This window comes from Amia ocellicauda, chromosome 3 (genome assembly GCF_036373705.1).
Source record: "Amia ocellicauda isolate fAmiCal2 chromosome 3, fAmiCal2.hap1, whole genome shotgun sequence".
NCBI classification, from domain to species: Eukaryota; Metazoa; Chordata; class Actinopteri; order Amiiformes; family Amiidae; genus Amia; species Amia ocellicauda.
In genome coordinates this window covers 7,582,529-7,602,448 of record NC_089852.1, presented here as the reverse complement: position 1 = coordinate 7,602,448, position 19,920 = coordinate 7,582,529, and the positions used below count along the sequence as shown (strand labels likewise).

Here is a 19,920-nt window from a genome sequence, read left to right as displayed (position 1 = left end):
GTCCCACTCCTCTTTGCAGATCCTCTCCAAGTCATTAAGGTTTCGAGGCTGACGTTCGGCAACTCGAACCTTCAGCTCCCTCCACAGATTTTCTATGGGATTAAGGTCTGGAGACAGGCTAGGCCACTCCAGGACCTTAATGTGCTTCTTCTTGAGCCACTCCTTTGTTGCCTTGACTGTGTGTTTTGGGTCAATGTCATGCTGGAATACCCATCCACGACCCATTTTCAATGCCCTGGCTGAGGGAAGGAGGTTCTCACCCAAGATTTGACGGTACATGGCCCCGTCCATCGTCCCTTTGATGCGGTGCAGTTGTCCTGTCCCCTTAGCAGAAAAACACCCCCAAAGCATAATGTTTCCACCTCCATGTTTGACAGTGGGGATGGTGTTCTTGGGGTCATTCCTCCTCCTCCAAACACGGCGAGTTGAGTTGATGCCAAAGAGCTCGATTTTGGTCTCATCTGACCACAACACTTTCACCCAGTTCTCCTCTGAATCATTCAGATGTTCATTGGCAAACTTCAGACGGGCCTGTACATGTGCTTTCTTGAGCAGGGGGACCTTGCGGTCGCTGCAGGATTTCAGTCCTTCACGGCGTAGTGTGTTACCAATTGTTTTCTTGGTGACTATGGTCCCAGCTGCCTTGAGATCATTAACAAGATCCTCCCGTGTAGTTCTGGGCTGATTCCTCACCGTTCTCATGATCATTGAAACTCCACGAGGTGAGATCTTGCATGGAGCCCCAGACCGAGGGAGACTGACAGTTATTTTGTGTTTCTTCCATTTGCGAATAATCGCACCAACTGTTGTCACCTTCTCACCAAGCTGCTTGGCGATGGTCTTGTAGCCCATTCCAGCCTTGTGTAGGTCTACAATCTTGTCCCTGACATCCTTGGACAGCTCTTTGGTCTTGGTCATGGTGGAGAGTTTGGAATCTGATTGATTGATTGCTTCTGTGGACAGGTGTCTTTTATACAGGTAACGAGCTGAGATTAGGAGCAGTCCCTTTAAGAGAGTGCTCCTAATCTCAGCTCGTTACCTGTATAAAAGACACCTGGGAGCCAGAAATCTTGCTGATTGATAGGGGATCAAATACTTATTTCCCTCATTAACATGCAAATCAATTTATAACTTTTTTGAAATGCGTTTTTTTTTTTTTTTTTTTGTTATTCTGTCTCTCACTGTTAAAATACACCAACCATTAAAATTATAGACTGATCATTTCTTTGTCAGAGGGCAAACGTACAAAATCAGCAGGGGATCAATTACTTTGTTCCCTCACTGTATAGATTAAAAAAAAAAAAGGTTCCTTGTCAACTCAGCCATGCTTGAATCTATACCAAGCTGGTCTCATAACAGATAGCTGCCTAAAATTGAATTAGGTAACTTTTCCTTGGGTGTCTCCAAACCTGGAAAATATTCACATCCCTTATCCATCACAAAATAAATCACCCAATCAAGAAACAGATGTGTAGCAGTCTGTTAATTTTCATTTTATTTTTTAAGTACTTTCCATAAATGAGAACTTAAGGCAATACATGTTTCTAAAACAAACAAAAAAGTACTTTTCAACCTTGGCATGTAATATCCCTTTGGTTAGTGAAGAATACATTGGCTTGTCATGTATATGACTTAGATCAAGTTAAACTCAAGAAGTTTTCTAATATTCAGTTTTGTGTGAAAGAAAAAATAACAGATGTATTGACTGTTTTATTATCACATTTTATGATGTTATTCTATTACATATTTAATCAATTAAAAAAACAGTATTAATGATAATAATTAAAAGGTTTATTACCTATTTTATAACTGATATTTCTAGCAAATTTGTGTAAATGAGATGATTGACATGGAGATTCGTAAACAGTTTTTTATGTCATCAACATTAACTGCAATATATAGCGCTGGAAAAAATTAAGAGACCACTTAACATTGATTTCTGAACTTCTGAATTTTTTGCAGAGCTGTATGTTGATTCACTAGATGTACAATAACTTTTTTGCCCCAAAAAATATATATATTACGAAATCTGGTTTACTAAAGCAGTTCTGCCTCCTCATAAACCGTTTTTCACTCCAGAAGTAATATATAATTCTATTTTAATGCCATTGCTGTTAATGTAATGAAGGAGGAGCTCAACACTTCCAATAATCTACTATAGGATGTCAAACCCACCCATAGTATTCTGTGGAAGGTTTAAGAATATATGTATTATTTTGATACATAAATAGTTCAAATGGGATTTTACAATGCAAAGTCAAATGAAATGTTGTGGAATCCTCCTGTAGTCAATATTAAGAAAAATCATTGTTGAATATTAATATTTGTAGCATAACATATAAATCATTATATAAATTGTGGTTTAAAGGTATCTAAATGTTTTTTTATACATATAAAGAATATAATACATATATTATACATTATATTCTGCATTATATATCACCATCAGCCAATATCAATCCACTGTGAATGAAGGCATCCCCAAGATGTTTCAGCTTCCATCTATAACTTCCACTTTCCATGTCACACAGGTGAAGTTTATTTTATCTTCACATCTTTTTTATATGTTTTTTATACATACTAATACTATATAAATACAGTATAATTGTGGGGCCTTTGTTTCCCACAAATGAAGGATGTGGTCAAAGACAGAAGTGCCCCTTTTCAAGCACAGTGAGGAATTGAAGTGTTCAGTACTTTTGTGTAATTTAATCAGGTTGAATATCTGTGCACTAATTTGGACAACCGGCAGTCCCACGTATCAGAGCAGAGCGGAGCTTGATTTCAGCTTTAGGCCTGGCTTGAATCCAGGTCTTCTTTGCTCTGGGATTCCTGTGCAGGTGACGTTTCCTCGTTTTCATCTTTTTCCTTGACGTTTCCCTCCTCAATAGCCTTGATATCCTTGACATTCATCTCCACCTCTTCCTTAAGTCTTTCTTTTTCTTCTTTGTCTAGCATTCTGTAGTTGTAAAAGTTCATAATGAAGAGGAAAATCCCGGAAACGAGCATCACAGCTCCACATACATAGTACATGTATTTGTAGTCCCCGAATATATCCACCAGTGCACCTGAAAGATAAATATCACACATGATTAGGATAATGATGCAAAACAAAACTCGGGCAAAGGCATATTTTGTTCCCTTGAGAGTATGAATCTACTGTTGTCACAATCTTTTGATTTGATTATGGCATACGTGAAAAATATTTGAGTGACATTTACAACAGCCAATGTCCCATCTCATTTTAAAGTGCAGAATCGGTTGAAGGTTCCTATTGTCATTCTTCACAGCAGTGGGCGTTTTATGACAGTGAGTTATTTTTACAACTGGGCAAAAGTGCATTATAGATACTGCAACAGAATATATCCCTTTAAATTGTGCCTTCAAAAGCTGATATTGTACTGTTGTTGACTGACTCAAACTGGGGCAAACAGGTGTCCCAAAAAAATATTTTAGGGACACGGGGAAATGATTAAATGTAACAGGACTATCATGAACATCTGGTGCAGCATTTTCAGGCTGGGAGAAAGGGATGCTGGTAATTTGTTCTTCGTGTGATGTGTTAGCCATTTGATTTATAATAATGAGAGCCTTGTCATTGTTGTTACATTTCTTATTGCATGTGAAAGCTAGGTTTACATTAATATAGTTCTACATTTTCATTTTTAAAAACAGAATTGTGAGATTAAATAGAAAATTCTGATGTCTAGACAGAGACGGCTCATGTCAGAAGTGCAACATACAGAACCATAGCAACAAAGGACATACAGCTGCAAACACCATAAAGGCTTTACAATCAGCAGGTAATTAAGCTATAACTGAAAATAACTTAATGGTGTGTGCTACACCCCATCTTCAGAATTTTGTTTTATAATTGTGTACAGTAATTAAGGATTTTGGCACCACTTTACAATGTATAATTCCTCTATGTATTCCTATATCATGCCAGTTTTAGTAACAAATAGAAATATAAACCACAATATTGAATGTAAACACTATATTTCTAAATTCTGCATGCATTATTATGTTGTTTAGAACTTCTTTGTTTGAGGAAATCCAGAAATGTGATGAAGTGTTATAATGTGCATTTTAAAATACAATCTCCTTACTCTTATAGAGCAGTGGCTTCCTCACTGTATCTTTGCCAAGTACCAATCTGCTAAACTCGCCCACACTTCCCAAACATCTGCAGTCTTACCTTTCTGGCCAGGTGTGTCCGAAGTGTAAATAAATCACTACGACATGTGCTTACTTTTTTAAAATACTCTAGGCATCACCACAACACATAAAGAAGGCTTTACTAATGAAGAAATAGTATTGAGATTCTGCTGATCCTACAACAAAATGAAATTAAGAAGGTAAACATGCTGAAATGTGTTCTTTGGAAAAGTAATTTGCTGGTTATTCTATGACAAATTGAGTGAGAAGACCACTCCTGGTATAAAATTGAGCACAATATAGGAATGTGACAAATATGGGATTTCTGCTTAAAGCTGATATCTTCTTAAAGCGTTAAAACCCATGCATCTTGCAAAAGTAAATTGATTTGCAGCCTGCTTGAAGCACAGTCACTCTGTCATCTGCTCTCTTATAAAATGTTAACAAAAAACAAATCAGAAAATAGAAATATGTTTCAAAACAGTCAGTGTCATCTGGCCTAGGGGGGAGCATGTATTACAATAATGAACAGCCGACACTGCAAGGGGGGGCAATGGGTTTGTTTCAGGCAATTAAAATATTGTGGTGATTTAAACTAAACAACAAAACAACACTGTATTTAAATATCATAGACCGTTTAAAATTTACATGGGAATTCAAGCTGGTGTCTAATGGATTAAACAAAAATGACAACAACCATTCTGAACATGAAAATGTTGGTCATTTTAATAGTATACATATTATTTGGGCTTATTGACCCATCTGCTCCATTGGAAAGAAGCTGTGTTTTGTCATCTGCATGATTAATTTTAATATTGACAAGACGCTTGGAAGTGTTCTGAACTTTTTAAACACAATTTACTTATTGCGATCTATCTCAAGAAAATACACAATTCGGATGTGAATCAATTATATATTATGAAAGCAACCTTTTATAAAAAAAACTTTAGTATAGCATTTACACCTGCCAGTTTTTGAAAGACAAAGATCAGAGGGTAGGTGACAGGTTAGATAAACTCATTAAAACTGTGCGCTTAATGAGTTGTTGTTGTGGAAAATACAAAAGGTAAGGGAGTTAAAAATGCTCTCAGTTTGGAATACCCTAGCTTGAAGGCCAGGGTTTGATTAATCGTATTTGTCGTTTGTGTTAACTGGAGAATATAATTGTCATTAAAATAGCCCTTGATTGGGCCAGTAATTATGCCCATCTGGTAGCACCACTGCTTTTTAATGTATTCACAGCTTAATAATCATGCAGGTAAGGGTCTTTAATGAATTTCATTCAGACTTCACTCATTAAACACCAAGCAAAGGCTAATTACAGCAATTTTCTCACTTCTCACTAATTAGGGTGACCTAAAGGTTTACCGATTGTGTGACTATGGAGCTCGTAACGGGTAGCCTTGTAAGGGTAGATGTAAAGCTTCTGCCCTCCTGAGAATAACACATAATAATGCAACATGTAGGGAAGTATTTATTTACTCCATTAAATGGGAACCTTGAAACAGGTCAGAGACAGTGCCAGACAGCCTATAAATTTATACCTCATTAAAAAATGGAAGACTCTGAGAAAGAAATGTGTTTCATTTTGTATTTCAAACAGACAACAACTTTGCCTTCTGTGCTCTTTTAGAACAATTCAGATACTTTCTATTCCACATGTAGTCTTTTAGCTGGCTTCAACAGGTGGCAATGTTTTCCTTTCCATGTAATTTGTTCAGCTTTCCCTTCATTCGAAATGTTTTGAAGAAGTTTTCTGACTGTCATTTTATAACAACTGATCGAACTGCAATCTACAATGAAAGAGTTGAGTATCTGCAAGCTGGAAACCTTTCAACTCCCAGTGGTTTGGGGAAGAATGTAATGCTGACCTAATTAAAAAAATATTGTCATGGCCAGAGCTGGTGGGGGGCATCATAAAAAAAAAATGTAATTGAGAGTATCAATTGTACTTACTTACAGTGAGGGAAAAAAGTATTTGATCCCCTGCTGATTTTGTACATTTGCCCACTGACAAAGAAATGATCAGTCTATCATTTTAATGGTAGGTGTATTTTAACAGTGAGAGACAGAATAACAGCAAAAAAATCCAGAAAAACGCATTTCAAAAAAGTTATAAATTGATTTGCATGTTAATGAGGGAAATAAGTATTTGATCCCCTATGAATCAGCAAGATTTCTGGTTCCCAGGTGTCTTTTATACAGGTAACGAACTGAGATTAGGAGCACTCTCTTAAAGGGAGTGCTCCTAATCTCAGCTCGTTACCTGTATAAAAGACACCTGTCCACAGAAGCAATCAATCAATCAGATTCCAAACTCTCCATCATGGCCAAGACCAAAGAGCTGTCCAAGGATGTCAGGGACAAGATTGTAGACCTACACAAGGCTGGAATGGGCTACAAGACCATCGCCAAGCTGCTTGGCGAGAAGGTGACAACAGTTGGTGCGATTATTCGCAAATGGAAGAAACACAAAATAACTGTCAGTCTCCCTCGGTCTGGGGCTCCATGCAAGATCTCACCTCGTGGAGTTTCAATGATCATGAGAACGGTGAGGAATCAGCCCAGAACTACACGGGAGGATCTTGTTAATGATCTCAAGGCAGCTGGGACCATAGTCACCAAGAAAACAACTGGTAACACCGTGAAGGACTGAAATCCTGCCAACATCTGAATGATTCAGAGGAGAACTGGGTGAAAGTGTTGTGGTCAGATGAGACCAAAATCAAGCTCTTTGGCATCAACTCAACTCGCCGTGTTTGGAGGAGGAGGAATGACCCCAAGAACACCATCCCCACCGTCACACATGGAGGTGGAAACATTATGCTTTGGGGGTGTTTTTCTGGGGACGGGACAACTGCACCGCATCAAAGGGACGATGGACGGGGCCATGTACCATCAAATCTTGGGTGAGAACCTCCTTCCCTCAGCCAGGGCATTGAAAATGGGTCGTGGATGGGTATTCCAGCATGACAATGACCCAAAACACACAGCCAAGGCAACAAAGGAGTGGCTCAAGAAGAACCACATTAAGGTCCTGGAGTGGCCTAGCCAGTCTCCAGACCTTAATCCCATAGAAAATCTGTGGAGGGGGCTGAAGTTTCGAGTTGCCAAACGTCAGCCTCGAAACCTTAATGACTTGGAGAGGATCTGCGAAGAGGAGTGGGACAAAATCCCTCCTGAGATGTGTGCAAACGTGGTGGCCAACTACAAGAAACGTCTGACCTCTGTGATTGCCAACAAGGGTTTTGCCACCAAGTACTAAGTCAAAGGGGTCAAATACTTATTTCCCTCATTAACATGCAAATAACTTTTTTGAAATGCATTTTTCTGGATTTTTTTGTTGTTATTCTGTCTCTCACTGTTAAAATACACCTAACATTAAAATTATAGACTGATAATTTCTTTGTCAGTGGGCAAACATACAAAATCAGCAGGGGATCAAATACTTTTTTCCCCCACTTTACATGTCCAACCTGTATGAAAAGCCTTACTTTTCATGTTCATGAGCAATCAAAAAACAAGCTCCTCAATAAAGCAGCTGCTAAGACTCATATAACTTAAGGTCACCTGTCTAACTGTGGAGCAAGACATTCACTTCACACAGCTGCTTTACTACAACTCAAAAATATATAAAAAATCTCCTAATGAATTGAAAAATGTAGTCTACCATGCTTCTGAACCCAGAACAATCCACAGTGTGAAAACAAAGTTAAGCCCGGGAAGGGACAAAACCAGTGACCGTGGCAAACCTGTTAGCATTGGAGGGCTGTACATATGAAAGTACAGTGTCCAGTCAGCTCAACATTGTGGCCAGTCTAGCAGACATCCTGTGATGCCAAAATCAGAACCAGCTTCATTAATCCTTGTTCAAACTCTTAGTCATTTCAACACTTCAATGTAAAAGGTGATCATCTGAGGGGTCTACAGCCCACTCTCTCTGAATTACACAGATTTTAAAGTAATCGTTATTTAATGTTTTTGAAATAAAGGAAGTGGGGGGATAAAATGAAGTAAAAGTGGAAAACACAACTATAGGACTGATCCTAAAAATGTAACATGGATGTGCAACCTAGAAGTCAGGAGCAATTCTGTTCAGTTGCATCAGAAAAGAAACCATATCTCTCATTTTAAAACATGCAGGTGCAGTCAGGCAGAAAGAAGAAAGTAGTTCAGAGACCTTCATACCACTTATGAGTTCCTTAGCTCCTAAAATGTTCCATAATTTGTAAAGAGGATGAATTCTCCAGCGATTGTTCAGTGAAACTATGAGCTCTTAACTCACAACAGAATAGTAAATAAGCGTGACCAATTACAGGTTCTCTCTTGGCGCGGTCTGCAAGTGAAATCAGTCACCGATGATAATCCAGTTTTATCAGAATGCATTACAATGTACAACTGCGATGTTTTAACTCTTACCGTGCCTTACAGTTTTAAAAAGTGTGTTGTAGGCTTGAAGTAGGTCAATGCTGTGTAAGTAGGGCGAAATTTCAAAAATTTACAATACATTACAATACATTATAAAATTGATAATAAAAAAGAAGCAACAATATTAGGCTTATTATTTTCAATTTTAAATGGCTATTAATAAACAATACTCAATTACATTTATAGCACCCACAAAAGTGTAGTCATTGTTAGTAAAAAAAAATGAATTGGTGGGCCATGACTTCATATAGTGTCTACTCACCTCCGATTGGTGGTCCGAGAAGGACTGGACAGCATTCGATAATGGTCACAAGTCCAACTGCACTGGAAAACCGCTGTGCTCCAACAAGATCCATCAGAGTTTCAAAAAGCAAAGCGCACACCATGCCAAATGCTAAACCAAAGAAAACTGCATATACAATTAGTCCTGAATACCCCGTTGCCAAAGGGCACATGAGGTGGCAGATACCATTGTACGCTACGGAGAAGCTAAAGAAATACTGGATCCTTGGTCTAATCCACTTAGTGTTGGCTATCAACCCCGTGCCAGGTCTGGCAATCATGTCAACAATGGCCAGGATTGAGAGCAAAAAAGCAGCAGAGTATTCATCAATGCCAAGATGTTTGGCATATGGTGCTAGAAAAACGATGGGGGCAAAGAAACCAAAAAACATGAGAACATTTCCCACGAGGTAGATAAGAAAACCTCTGTGCTTGAAGAGTGAAATATCTATGAATTTACTGACATTCTTCAGACATCCACTCTTTTCTTCCTGCTCCTTCCCAGTCATTAAGCTCACAGCCTGTGGGTTTACTACTTCACCTGAACTGTCATTAGTAATTTTTCCAGAATTGGTTCCATTTGAGGCTTTAATTGTTTTTTCCTGGGCTTTTCCAGGTTGGACTCCAATAGGTCTAAAAAGAGCTCCAGCTACACAACAGTTCAACAGCATCGCACCCAGAATGAAGAAGCTTCCACGCCAGCCAAAATTATCAAACAGAAACTGATTGAGGGGTGCCAAGGTGGAAAGGAAAACCGGACTCCCTGCCATGGCAAGGCCATTAGCTATTGGTCTTCTTATCAAGAAGTATTTTCCAATTATTGTCAGAGATGGTTGAAGATTGAAGGCAAGGCCAAAACCTGTAATATAAGAATTACAACAATTACAAAATGTGTGTCATGCGGCCTGATTATGGTTAAATCCTTTCAGTACATCACAAATACTAAGGCTCTGTGTCATTTCAACTGTCAGATTAATCTTGTTAATGAAACCAGAAATTTTAGAATTAATTTCTCTGTTTAACTGATAATCAATTAAGGCTCCAAGTCAGCCATTCATTCATCCTCTCTGCCACAAATCCAATTTAATACTACCTATTTCCTTTAATTAGTCTTTTCACTGCAAGATAAATATCTTTGCTGGTAGACTGATATATTAGGTCATTTTAGGACTTTCTAAAACATCTACAGCACATGACAATCTACTTTTAATTTCCACAACACTCTCCTTAATTGATTTACATTTTTCTAATTAGGATAACCACTAACCATGTACTATCCAAGTGTATGCTAACATTGTAATTATAAATAGAAAAGGTTATTGTTCTGGAGAGTATTTTGGGGGATTAACGGAAACTGGATTTGCAATGCAAGGTTGATATCTTTAAAACAAAACACATCTTGCATGTTATTAAAAAGCTTGCTACTTTAGATCAGAGGGGCAGTAAAAAAAACAATCAAAGGAATAATGCTTCCATACATGGATTTCCTATGAAACCCTTAAATGTCAATAGTAGCAGTTCACAGCATGCTGATGAACAGAACACAATTTAGGATGTTCGACAGAACTCAAATGAGCCTATTAAATCTGTCACCTGCACTTTGACTGACACTGTTTAACTAGCTCAATACACAGTTGTTACTTTTTCTCTGGTACATACAATGCATAATTTAAGTGTTTCCCCTTTAAAGTTGGGAACTAAGATTGGGTTTTCAAAGCACTATATTATAGTATTGAACAGTTTTAGCAAATTATAATTGAAAGAATGGTTGCTGCAAATAAACTTTGAGGAAGTTCGACAAATGTGTTCTTTAGCAGGATGGAGTGGCCACAAGAGCATATCAGTTGCCTTTCTCTACCAATTCATTCTTCACACATTCCTTTCACTAGATAATTAGTCTTGTGGGTTTTTCCCTCTGGGCTCCCTACTAGGAGTGGAACCTTGTCATGCCACGACTTCAGTGGCAATCAGAATAAAACCCGATAGGTTAATTACACTCAGTCTTGGGCTCAGTGTAACAAAGGCTGGTCCATTTCATCATAGGCTCATTTTGACTGGATTGCCATTACTAAAACAAAACTCCCAAAAGAGTAGCAAACAATACAATACATCAGCCTTGAACTGCTCTAACTACGGTGGATCCCAGTGCTAAATAAGATGAGTAGTTGTTCACTAGTACATTGACCCCTGATCCTATAAAACTTTTAGCTCAGGGACATGGTAAATAATTCACATTAAGGGGGGGGGGGTCCGCATAGGACGCAATTATTGTTGGAATGTTACCTCCCTCCCTACAGATTCAAGAATCAACATGGTTCTGTATGAACTGGAATGAACAGCACTTTTATTAGAGATTTCTCCCAGAAGAACTACCACTACACTACAAACACACTGAGGTAAAATTCACAGAAGGACTCACATTTAGATACTATAGCCAATGAATGTGAGCACACAGTTTTGGCAGCAGTGTGCACATTGAATACTCCGCCCCCCACCAAACAAATGGTAAGTCCAATATCCAATGAATCAGCTAGGAGTAGTGAAACAGTTACTCAACTACAGGTATAGCTAAGATAGCAAACATCATGTCACAATGACAATCTAATCCTCTTGGTCAACCTCCCTCTTCGACCAAATTTGTATTTGCTAATGCCCTGCTTAAGGGTTGCTCAAAAGCATGTAGGAGTCCATATTTAAAAATATATATAAAATGTTTTATATTATTATGTGTTGCAAATTAGATACATATTTATGTAATGTTTCCAGTTCCATTATATTATAAAGGGAAATGTTTGGACTTTAAACTGTAAATAACCAAATAACAGCGGTTGTCAAAGGTCATCATCATGTGTGCTTTTTCAGAGATTTGGGATGTGATAACTTCCTATATAGCAAAAAAAACTACAAAAGCACAGGACTGGTCTTCCCCACGGCAACTCGAAACGTTATTGTCATCAAGTCAACCAATTGTTAACATTTCATGGTCCAACTCCCTGATAGTAATTATAATACACAGATTATAAATATATATACAAGAAAATAAAGTTGATGAAATACCTCCAATGATGCCAATGCAAATATACAAATGCATAATGGTATTGCCAAACGATGCAGCTATCATTCCAATCGCACACATTACTCCTCCGGTGATGACCACAGGCCTGCTGCCATAACGATTGACCAGAATACTGCTGACCGGACCTGAAAAATGAAAATAAAACACACTTACTATAAGTTAACTATAGAAAGCAGAAGTTATAATATATGAGAACTTCTCATCATGTGTTTATATTATATACAAATATGTATATAAACAAACATTTGGTAAGAAAGATGTTGACAGGTGCAAAGAAATGTCCCCGTACAGTTTACTTAAATTTCAGTTTTTATATTAATGCTATTGATGTTAATAACCTGGGTATCTTGTTGATCAGTGTCTAAGAAAGGTAGCAAGTCAATTTAACAAACAGTCGTAAGACATGGCAAATGTAACATTTTAAGAAACGTTTTCTCTACAGTAAAATTAATTTGTAATAAGTCATTTCAATAAAAACACTGCTAAACATGAGGCAACAGAAGTCATTTGCTCACCCCCAGAACACATAAGCAACAACAATAGAGGTAAAGTGCAACAATGATCTTTACAGGTTATTTCTAAGAGATGTAGAAATACCTGGCAAATACATACAAATTATTTCAAGAAGACATGAGTGAAACAGTTTTTTTTTTTTTTATTGTTGCTGATAAAGGAAAAAAATACTTGGATGCAATTCAAAAATACATTGCAGGGCATGGCCAGGTCAGAACTACAAAAATCGTGTTAACCTAGGTGTCTTTAACTTTTACAACAGTTGCAACTGCTCATTCAGTTCAGAATATCACAATCAAATATATAAAAGTAGTTATATACTGCTTCATTAGAACATTTCACAGAACACAAGTCTAAACTCTGACTGAACAAAAACAGCCTAACCTGAGATTTTTTTTTTTTTTTTAATCTTTTCTAAATCAAACCCAAGGATAGAACAAGGATGTGGAAGATGCTAGAATCCATTTAGCTTAAAATGACTAATAGAAACTGTAAGGTCTGGGTTAAGACTACTGAGATTGATAAGACACCTTATCTGAAACTAGTAAAAACCCTTCCATTTGTTCCAAGGCTGATTGAAGTCATTAGCTTGTCAGGTCTCTTTCCAATACTCTTAATAGCTTGGAGGAAATCTGAAGGAACATTATTTCATCACTCACATTTGTGGTATTTTTTCATGTTGGCTTTTTAAATTATTGCTGTCTGACCTTGAATTGTGAGGGGTTAGACCATTAGGTCCTAGGCCATGTTAAGTACAAAAACTTAACCTATTCTCAGAATGAAAAGGAACTGGTTATTACATAATTATCATGTGATATCCAACTATAGGAAGTTGATTAAATGTTATTTTTATGAATGTATTTATTGTCTTTATGTATAAGTTACATAGTTACCAGTCTGTATCAGAACAGAATGTGTAAGTTGTTATCTCCGAAACATAGTGTTCCTTCAAATTCTTGGTTTAGATAAGAATGTATTGTTTATTTGTTCTTTGTACAAGCCAACACTTTTGATGTTACTTTTTATTTCATATTTTTATAAACCATGAACAGAGGTAACATGTACAGTTTATTTTGTAGCCAGCATTAGCGGTATGTTTTTAGGCTTAGCCACACTGATAAAACTCAAACACTAAAACCAAGAACATGAGAAGAATATATCGCCCAATGCCAGGGGATACAACTATATGAATTAGTGAGACCAATGTCAAAAGAGGATTAACTTTACGAAGGATTAACACTTAATGTAAAAGTCCCACTTCATATTAGGCTGTTGAAATTCAGATTAAAATAAAATCCATTTAAAAATCCACAGCAAGGCTTATATTTACAACGGTTTGCCTGATGTTATCTGACACCTTGTTTGAATCTGGTTGCTAAGCCTCGTTCAGTAGCTGCACAATAGAAAAATGGATTATAACCATGAATTCTAATAAAGGCCTACCATATCTTAAGAACCAGGAAAAATCTGAGTGATCATAAAATCACTGCCCCTCAATTTCAACATGTGATTTGGGTTTTTATGGTTAACCAGTTATCTTTCCAACATCTAGGCTAATATCTTAGTATTTTGTTCATGTGACAAAAGAGCAGAAACAATTTTTTTAATGATTTTTATTGGAAGAAAAAAAAAGATTGCAGATCATATGCAAACACACTGGATTTAATGTATTCACTTTTTAGATTAATTATAGCTAGGTTCTGTCTGTGGGAATCAAATGATTAATTGAGCGCAATATTTTGTATAAATGTATAAAAACATCCTTAAGCCCATATATTATCAGTATTCACAAACTTAATAAACTGTATTGTAAACCTTCATTTAAACCAATAAACAGTTAATTGAATATCAGTTCATTTAAACTAATATGTTTGAATAAAAGAGAAAGGAAATTAATTTACATGCTGTGGATGGGCTATTTCAAATCAGCATCAAACTTTAAAGTATCTTGTGTCTTGTGTTACAAAAATGTATAAAGATAAAATACATTTGGATGCTATGAAAATATAGGTGGTTTATTTATAATACATCCTTAGAATTAATTAACAGAAACTAGGAAAAGACTGAATGGGTTAATGCATTTCGAAAATATTAATTCACAGTCCCTGTGTGACTGGAATGTACTGGCTATTTTTATAAAGCCTCTGCTAATTGAAAAAGTCAACAGTAAAAGGATTAAACCTTTAGGTATGGACAGCTTGAAAGCATGTTAATGGCCGACTGCTTTCTCTGTGAAAAATGCATGAAAATAAATAACTGTTGCATTAGTTGTTTGAAATCAAAACTTAACTATTGCTGTCAATGGAAAAAAAAAAAAAGATGTTTAATAAAGACAAACATTTTGCTTATGAAAATCATCACCATTTGGTATTAAATGAACCTGTTTAAAACACAGTTTATGAAGCATGCAACATTGTTTTTATCAAATTCTGAGCTCAACACTAATAATTTGATTAAAAATAATTGTCTTAGTAATACTACACTGCCTATAGAAAGTCTACACCCCTTTCACAATTTTAACTTTTTGTTGCCTGGAATTAAAATGCCAAAAAGTAGTTGTTCATTTATCTACACATCCAATCCCACAAAATTCAAGTGAAAACATACTCTAGATAACGGTCAAATATTTATTAAAAATGTTAACTGAAATAGCTTGGCTGGATAAGTGTCCACCACCCTTGAAATAGTAATCATAAATAAACTCAGGTATAAGCAATCTCCTTCAAAATCACACACCATGTTAAGTAGCCTCCATATGTGTTAAACTGTAGAGATTCACATGATTTCAGGATAAATTCAGCAGTTCCTGTAGGTTCCCGTTGCTGGGTAGTGCATTTCAAAGCAAACACTCACCCAGGAGCACCAAGTAGCTTTCAAAGGAACTCTGGGACAAAGTTGTTGAAAGACACAGATCAGGGGATGGGTATAAAAAATATCAAAGGCACAGTCAAGATGATTAAGAAGTGCAAGTTGTATGGCACCACCAAGACCCTGCCTAGATTATGCCATCCCTCCAAACTGGATGATTGAGAAAGAAGTAGACTATCAGAGAGGCTACGAAAATGCCAATGGCAACTTTGCAAGGGCTACAGGCTTCAATAGCACATATCCAACACAGCACATCATCCAAAGAACACCATCCCTATTGTGAAGTACGGTGGGTTATAGGGATGTTTCTCATCAGCAGGGTCTGGGGCATGGTAGAAGACAAAATGAATGGAGATAAGTACAGAAAAGTCCTTGAGGGACAATCTGCTGCCCTCTGCCAGATAGCTGAAACTAGGACGGAAGTTCACCTTTCAGGCAAACAGATAATTTTGTAAAGAAGAACAGTCAAATGTAGCCAAATATAGGTATTGGAGAGCGATCTCAACAGACTTACAGCTGTAATTGCTGCCAAAGGTGCTTCCACCAAGTATTAACTCACTGGGGGGGTGGAAAGTTATGCAATTATGATTTTTAAATGTATATTTTTTCCACAATAAAATACTTTTTTCCTCTTAACAGTGTGGAGTATGGTGTGCAAATAATGGAAAACAAATATTTATATACTCCAACCTGTATGTTTTATTGGATACTTCTAGCTTCTTCCGCTTGTGATTTTAAATTGAATATATACAGTTAAATTATGTAGCCTATTACAAGGATCACTTTTATTTTTGCCTTTTCAGATTATTTTTTTAGCTTAGCATTCTGTACTGCTTAAACTCAAAAGGGGCAACCAAAAAAAAAAAAAATCACAGTTATATACTTTAGTTCTTGTATCTCTGGGGCATGGATGTCAAAATGGCATAAACTAAATCCAGTTTTTCATGAACAATTTATACTAATCCCCATTTCCTGGATCCATCTCAGAGCTATTATTCCTGTCCTTTTAAATGTCAGGTGACTTTGCGAAGTGCAGCCAAGGACAAAATGATAAAGCTTTGTGACTCAATCTAAGTACACAGGAATATTTCACCTAGATCCTTCCTGCCATTATTGCTGTTAAGTGAAATGGCACTGCTGTGAAGAATCATGAAACAGTGACCTTGGTGTAGCTGATGGATTTCTTTAAAATCTTAATCTCATCCAACTATGATATCCCAAACTAGTTCAATGAACAACTGAGTTTCAGGAAATACTATTAAGTAGATGACAAGAGAAAACAAATTCCCAATATGTAAAATATTTTTGAAGACAATGCAAGCTTTGCCATGAAGAGACACCAAGGATATGGAATGCTCCTGGTTGGTGCTTGTAGTCAGAAGCATCTAAAGATCCACTGTTTTCCAGGATTTGTTTTTTTAAATTATGTTTAGTTTATGTGGATGGCATAAGAAATTATCCCCGAGAGCACCACCTTTTAAAATGTAAGAAAAAGCTTCAAGGGCAAGAATCTCCTGAACTGTGTCAAACCTCAGACAGTGAATCATTTTCAAAAAACCAATTCAGATGACCAAGCACACAGAGGCCAAAACTTAGCTTGTATGCTTTCTATAGGGTCCTTCTGACGCAGCTTCCACAGAGTTAATTACATTGTCAAATAAAATAAATAAATCCTGAGTCTGAGACTTCCTTTTAAAACGCTGAAACAGAATACTGAAGAAATTGTTTTCAAGAAGGCTCCCATTACCTTTGATATTGGTATGAATAGGACAGTCATTGAAACCAACCATGTTTTTACTGAATTAACCAGACGATGACCAACTACAGTCAGCAGGAAACCAATTTATTGCTGTGTGTAGGTTTAATACTTTTTTATGAGTTGTAAAATACAACAGAAAGAAGCTTTATGATAAAGCTTTAATAAAATGATGCATGTGTGGTTTCAGACTCCGGTAATTCTCCGGTAACAGTAATATACAAGCAGAGAGATTATGTAGGTGTAGAAATTATGTAATGATTGAAAATAGCAAAATACTAGTTGGTTCTAAATAACTCACAACGACACTGATGGGAGTAGATCACCTTAACACAACATGCTTTAGTGCTTGTTCATTGCACCATTTTAGGGTTCCCAGGTTAATTAGCACAATACCAGATAGCCAGTTACATCCAAGTATTGACCCAATCACACTATTGGGATCATCTATATTCTTAAACTCATTCACAATTGTCTAGAGTGCACAGGGCAATGCTACAGGCAACAATTTAACTGGGTATAGGATGCCAGCTGTGGATACAGCAAACAAACCTTTCAACAGTCTTGTCACTACATCAAGAAACAATGTTTAACCTGACATATATTACATAAACTTCAGTAATATTTATTTATTTACTTGTATCTGCATTTCGTGTCGTGGGCTTAAATCATGGAATGTGTGTAAATAAAACGCGTCTGTCTTGTGCAAACGTGGAGTAGACTGACCACTTTTTTGTAACCTTACGTACAAGGCAAGGTGTTCTTAAGTACTTACCTCCTGCATACATAGCTGCTAGCATGATGGAAGACACCCAGGCTATTTCACTGTACGATATTGAGAAATATTCCTGGATGTCCTTGAAATAGATTGTCAAGGCTTTTGGGAAGGCATAGGAAAATCCAATAGAAATGAAGGCTCCCAACACAACAGCCCATCCCCATCCTCCATCAGGAGGAGTATATCCCAATTTTGTAGTTGGTGGCGGTGGCATGTTGTGTCTGTTACTGGCAGGGAGATCCCGTCTAGGTCCTGCAGTAAAAACAATTTGACATAAATCACATTTGACACAATAGTATTTAAAGGGTGCTGTGTGCAACATTTTGTAAACTTCATAAAGGTGTAGCTTCATACTCCTCTCTAGAGCAGGGTTTCATAACCTTCTAGCAGCCATGGACCCCAGATCCTCAGGTATTACCCATCCCCCACCACCAGATCCTCAGGTATTACCCATCCCCCACCACCAGATCCTCAGGTATTACCCATCATTGTAAAGCACATATTTTAAGAGAAGGTGTGTCTCAGTCGTCGAAAGTGTGAGGATCAGGTTTCAAATTAATTCTTGGTATATGTTCAATGAGATCACATTCACATCTTTGATCATTAGTTCACTTCCTCCCTCAGTACAAATATCTGAAGATGCAAACAAGGAAATAAGAAATATACATATGAGAATAATTTAAAAAATTAAACTGGTAAATTGAAGAAAATTGACGGCTAAATGGGGGTGTAATTGTATTTAAACATCACAATTTATTTTAAGTGAAGCATGTGACAGTACTGCATGTGACTGGCCGAGTGCAGCCCATCCAGACATCATGGAAACATCAGTCACATACATGCATCTGCCCAGAAAGAGTATAGTGACCTGATCAATATCTAAATCCTCACGAAATCCGCCACCACAGCACACTGTACTGTATATGACACTTGTTAATCGCAGAAATGGTGCGCTCATACTTCAAGCAATTCATGAAACACATACAAAGACATTTACAAAATCCTTCCCGTGTATTTGTCTTAAATTAGTAAACCTGATCGTGCAGGTCTGTGTTATTTCTTCAGATCTCGATCTGCATATTTAATCCCCAGACACCCGACCTGCTGCGACGTAGTAAATGCAATCAATTGATTGATCACTTGACAAGGAAAACATCGTTTCACATTCATAAAAATAAAGGGGGAAACACTGCAGTTACATATTAAACGTATCTGGCTTCTTAAATGTACAGTTTCTGACAGTATGGGAATCCCTGGTTGGTCGACAACTAATTACACATTTCAAAAGTCATGACTACAAGCTACAAACAGAGTAGTAACTGGAAGCAACTGTGAAACTACGGGAAATCGTCCAGCTTGTGCTTCAATGTTAAGTTAAAAACGTGTTTTGGTTGTTGTTTTCATTCAAATAGAATAAGACTAATAACATGCATGTGCAGTTGGCGCTACATGGCCATGCAGAGGCTGGAGCAGCTGCAGCTCAAGTCCCAGATTTCAGTCAAAATGCCCAGCAGTCACACACGTGGGCACGGATATCCGAAACAAAGTTACTACTAAAGTATGATAACATATCTCGTTGCTTCATTTCTAATACTAATAATGAATAAGACCAGGATCTGAGACATGTAAAGATATGCATGAAAGCTAACTTACCTCTTAAGCATGAAGATGTGCACAAAGATCCTTTTCAGCTGAGTACTGACAAAACTTTAAAAGTCAGGTGACCTGCAGCGATCCCATTGGCGGAGCTGCGCAGATCCGCGGAAATCTGCGGAAATCTGCGCAACAGGCACGACGCCTAGGTGTTGTGTTGTGTGGGTTGTGTGAGACAGAAAACACTTAAGCCTAAATATGTATCACTATATCTAGATCTAGATATACATTGTCTGTTCATAACTGAATACTAACAGTCTATATTTAATGTATTCTCCTTCCTATCCTACTATTGCCATTCCCATACATAACTTTTAATAATGTCCCATGCAAACTAAACAAAAGAGCATATATAGACAAATCCATCAAAGAGGGGGTAGTGAGAACATAAATTAATTACACAGAAGT

General features: G+C 37.1%; 1 protein-coding gene across 1 annotated transcript; it reads right to left on the bottom strand.

The window, feature by feature from the left end:
* Nucleotides 1-1,470: 1,470 nt before the first annotated feature.
* On the bottom strand, nt 1,471-19,635 carry slc16a7 (solute carrier family 16 member 7). Its single transcript, XM_066698018.1, has 5 exons — nt 19,513-19,635; nt 17,857-18,111; nt 11,926-12,069; nt 8,849-9,727; nt 1,471-3,068 (listed from the first exon to the last, which is right to left on the bottom strand). The coding sequence occupies exons 2-5, from the start codon at nt 18,071-18,073 to the stop codon at nt 2,791-2,793; spliced, it is 1,518 nt and encodes a 505-aa protein (XP_066554115.1). The 5' UTR covers nt 18,074-18,111; nt 19,513-19,635; the 3' UTR covers nt 1,471-2,790.
* Nucleotides 19,636-19,920: the final 285 nt, after the last annotated feature.

Coding starts and splice junctions, on each gene's coding strand:
- slc16a7 (XM_066698018.1), bottom strand. CDS start 18,073: ATGCCACCGCCACCAACTACAAAATTGGGATATACTCCTCCTGATGGA. Junction 12,070..17,856: donor AGCAGCTATGTATGCAGGAG/GTAAGTACTTAA, acceptor TTCATTTTTCAG/GTCCGGTCAGCAGTATTCTG. Junction 9,728..11,925: donor TTGCATTGGCATCATTGGAG/GTATTTCATCAA, acceptor CTTATATTACAG/GTTTTGGCCTTGCCTTCAAT.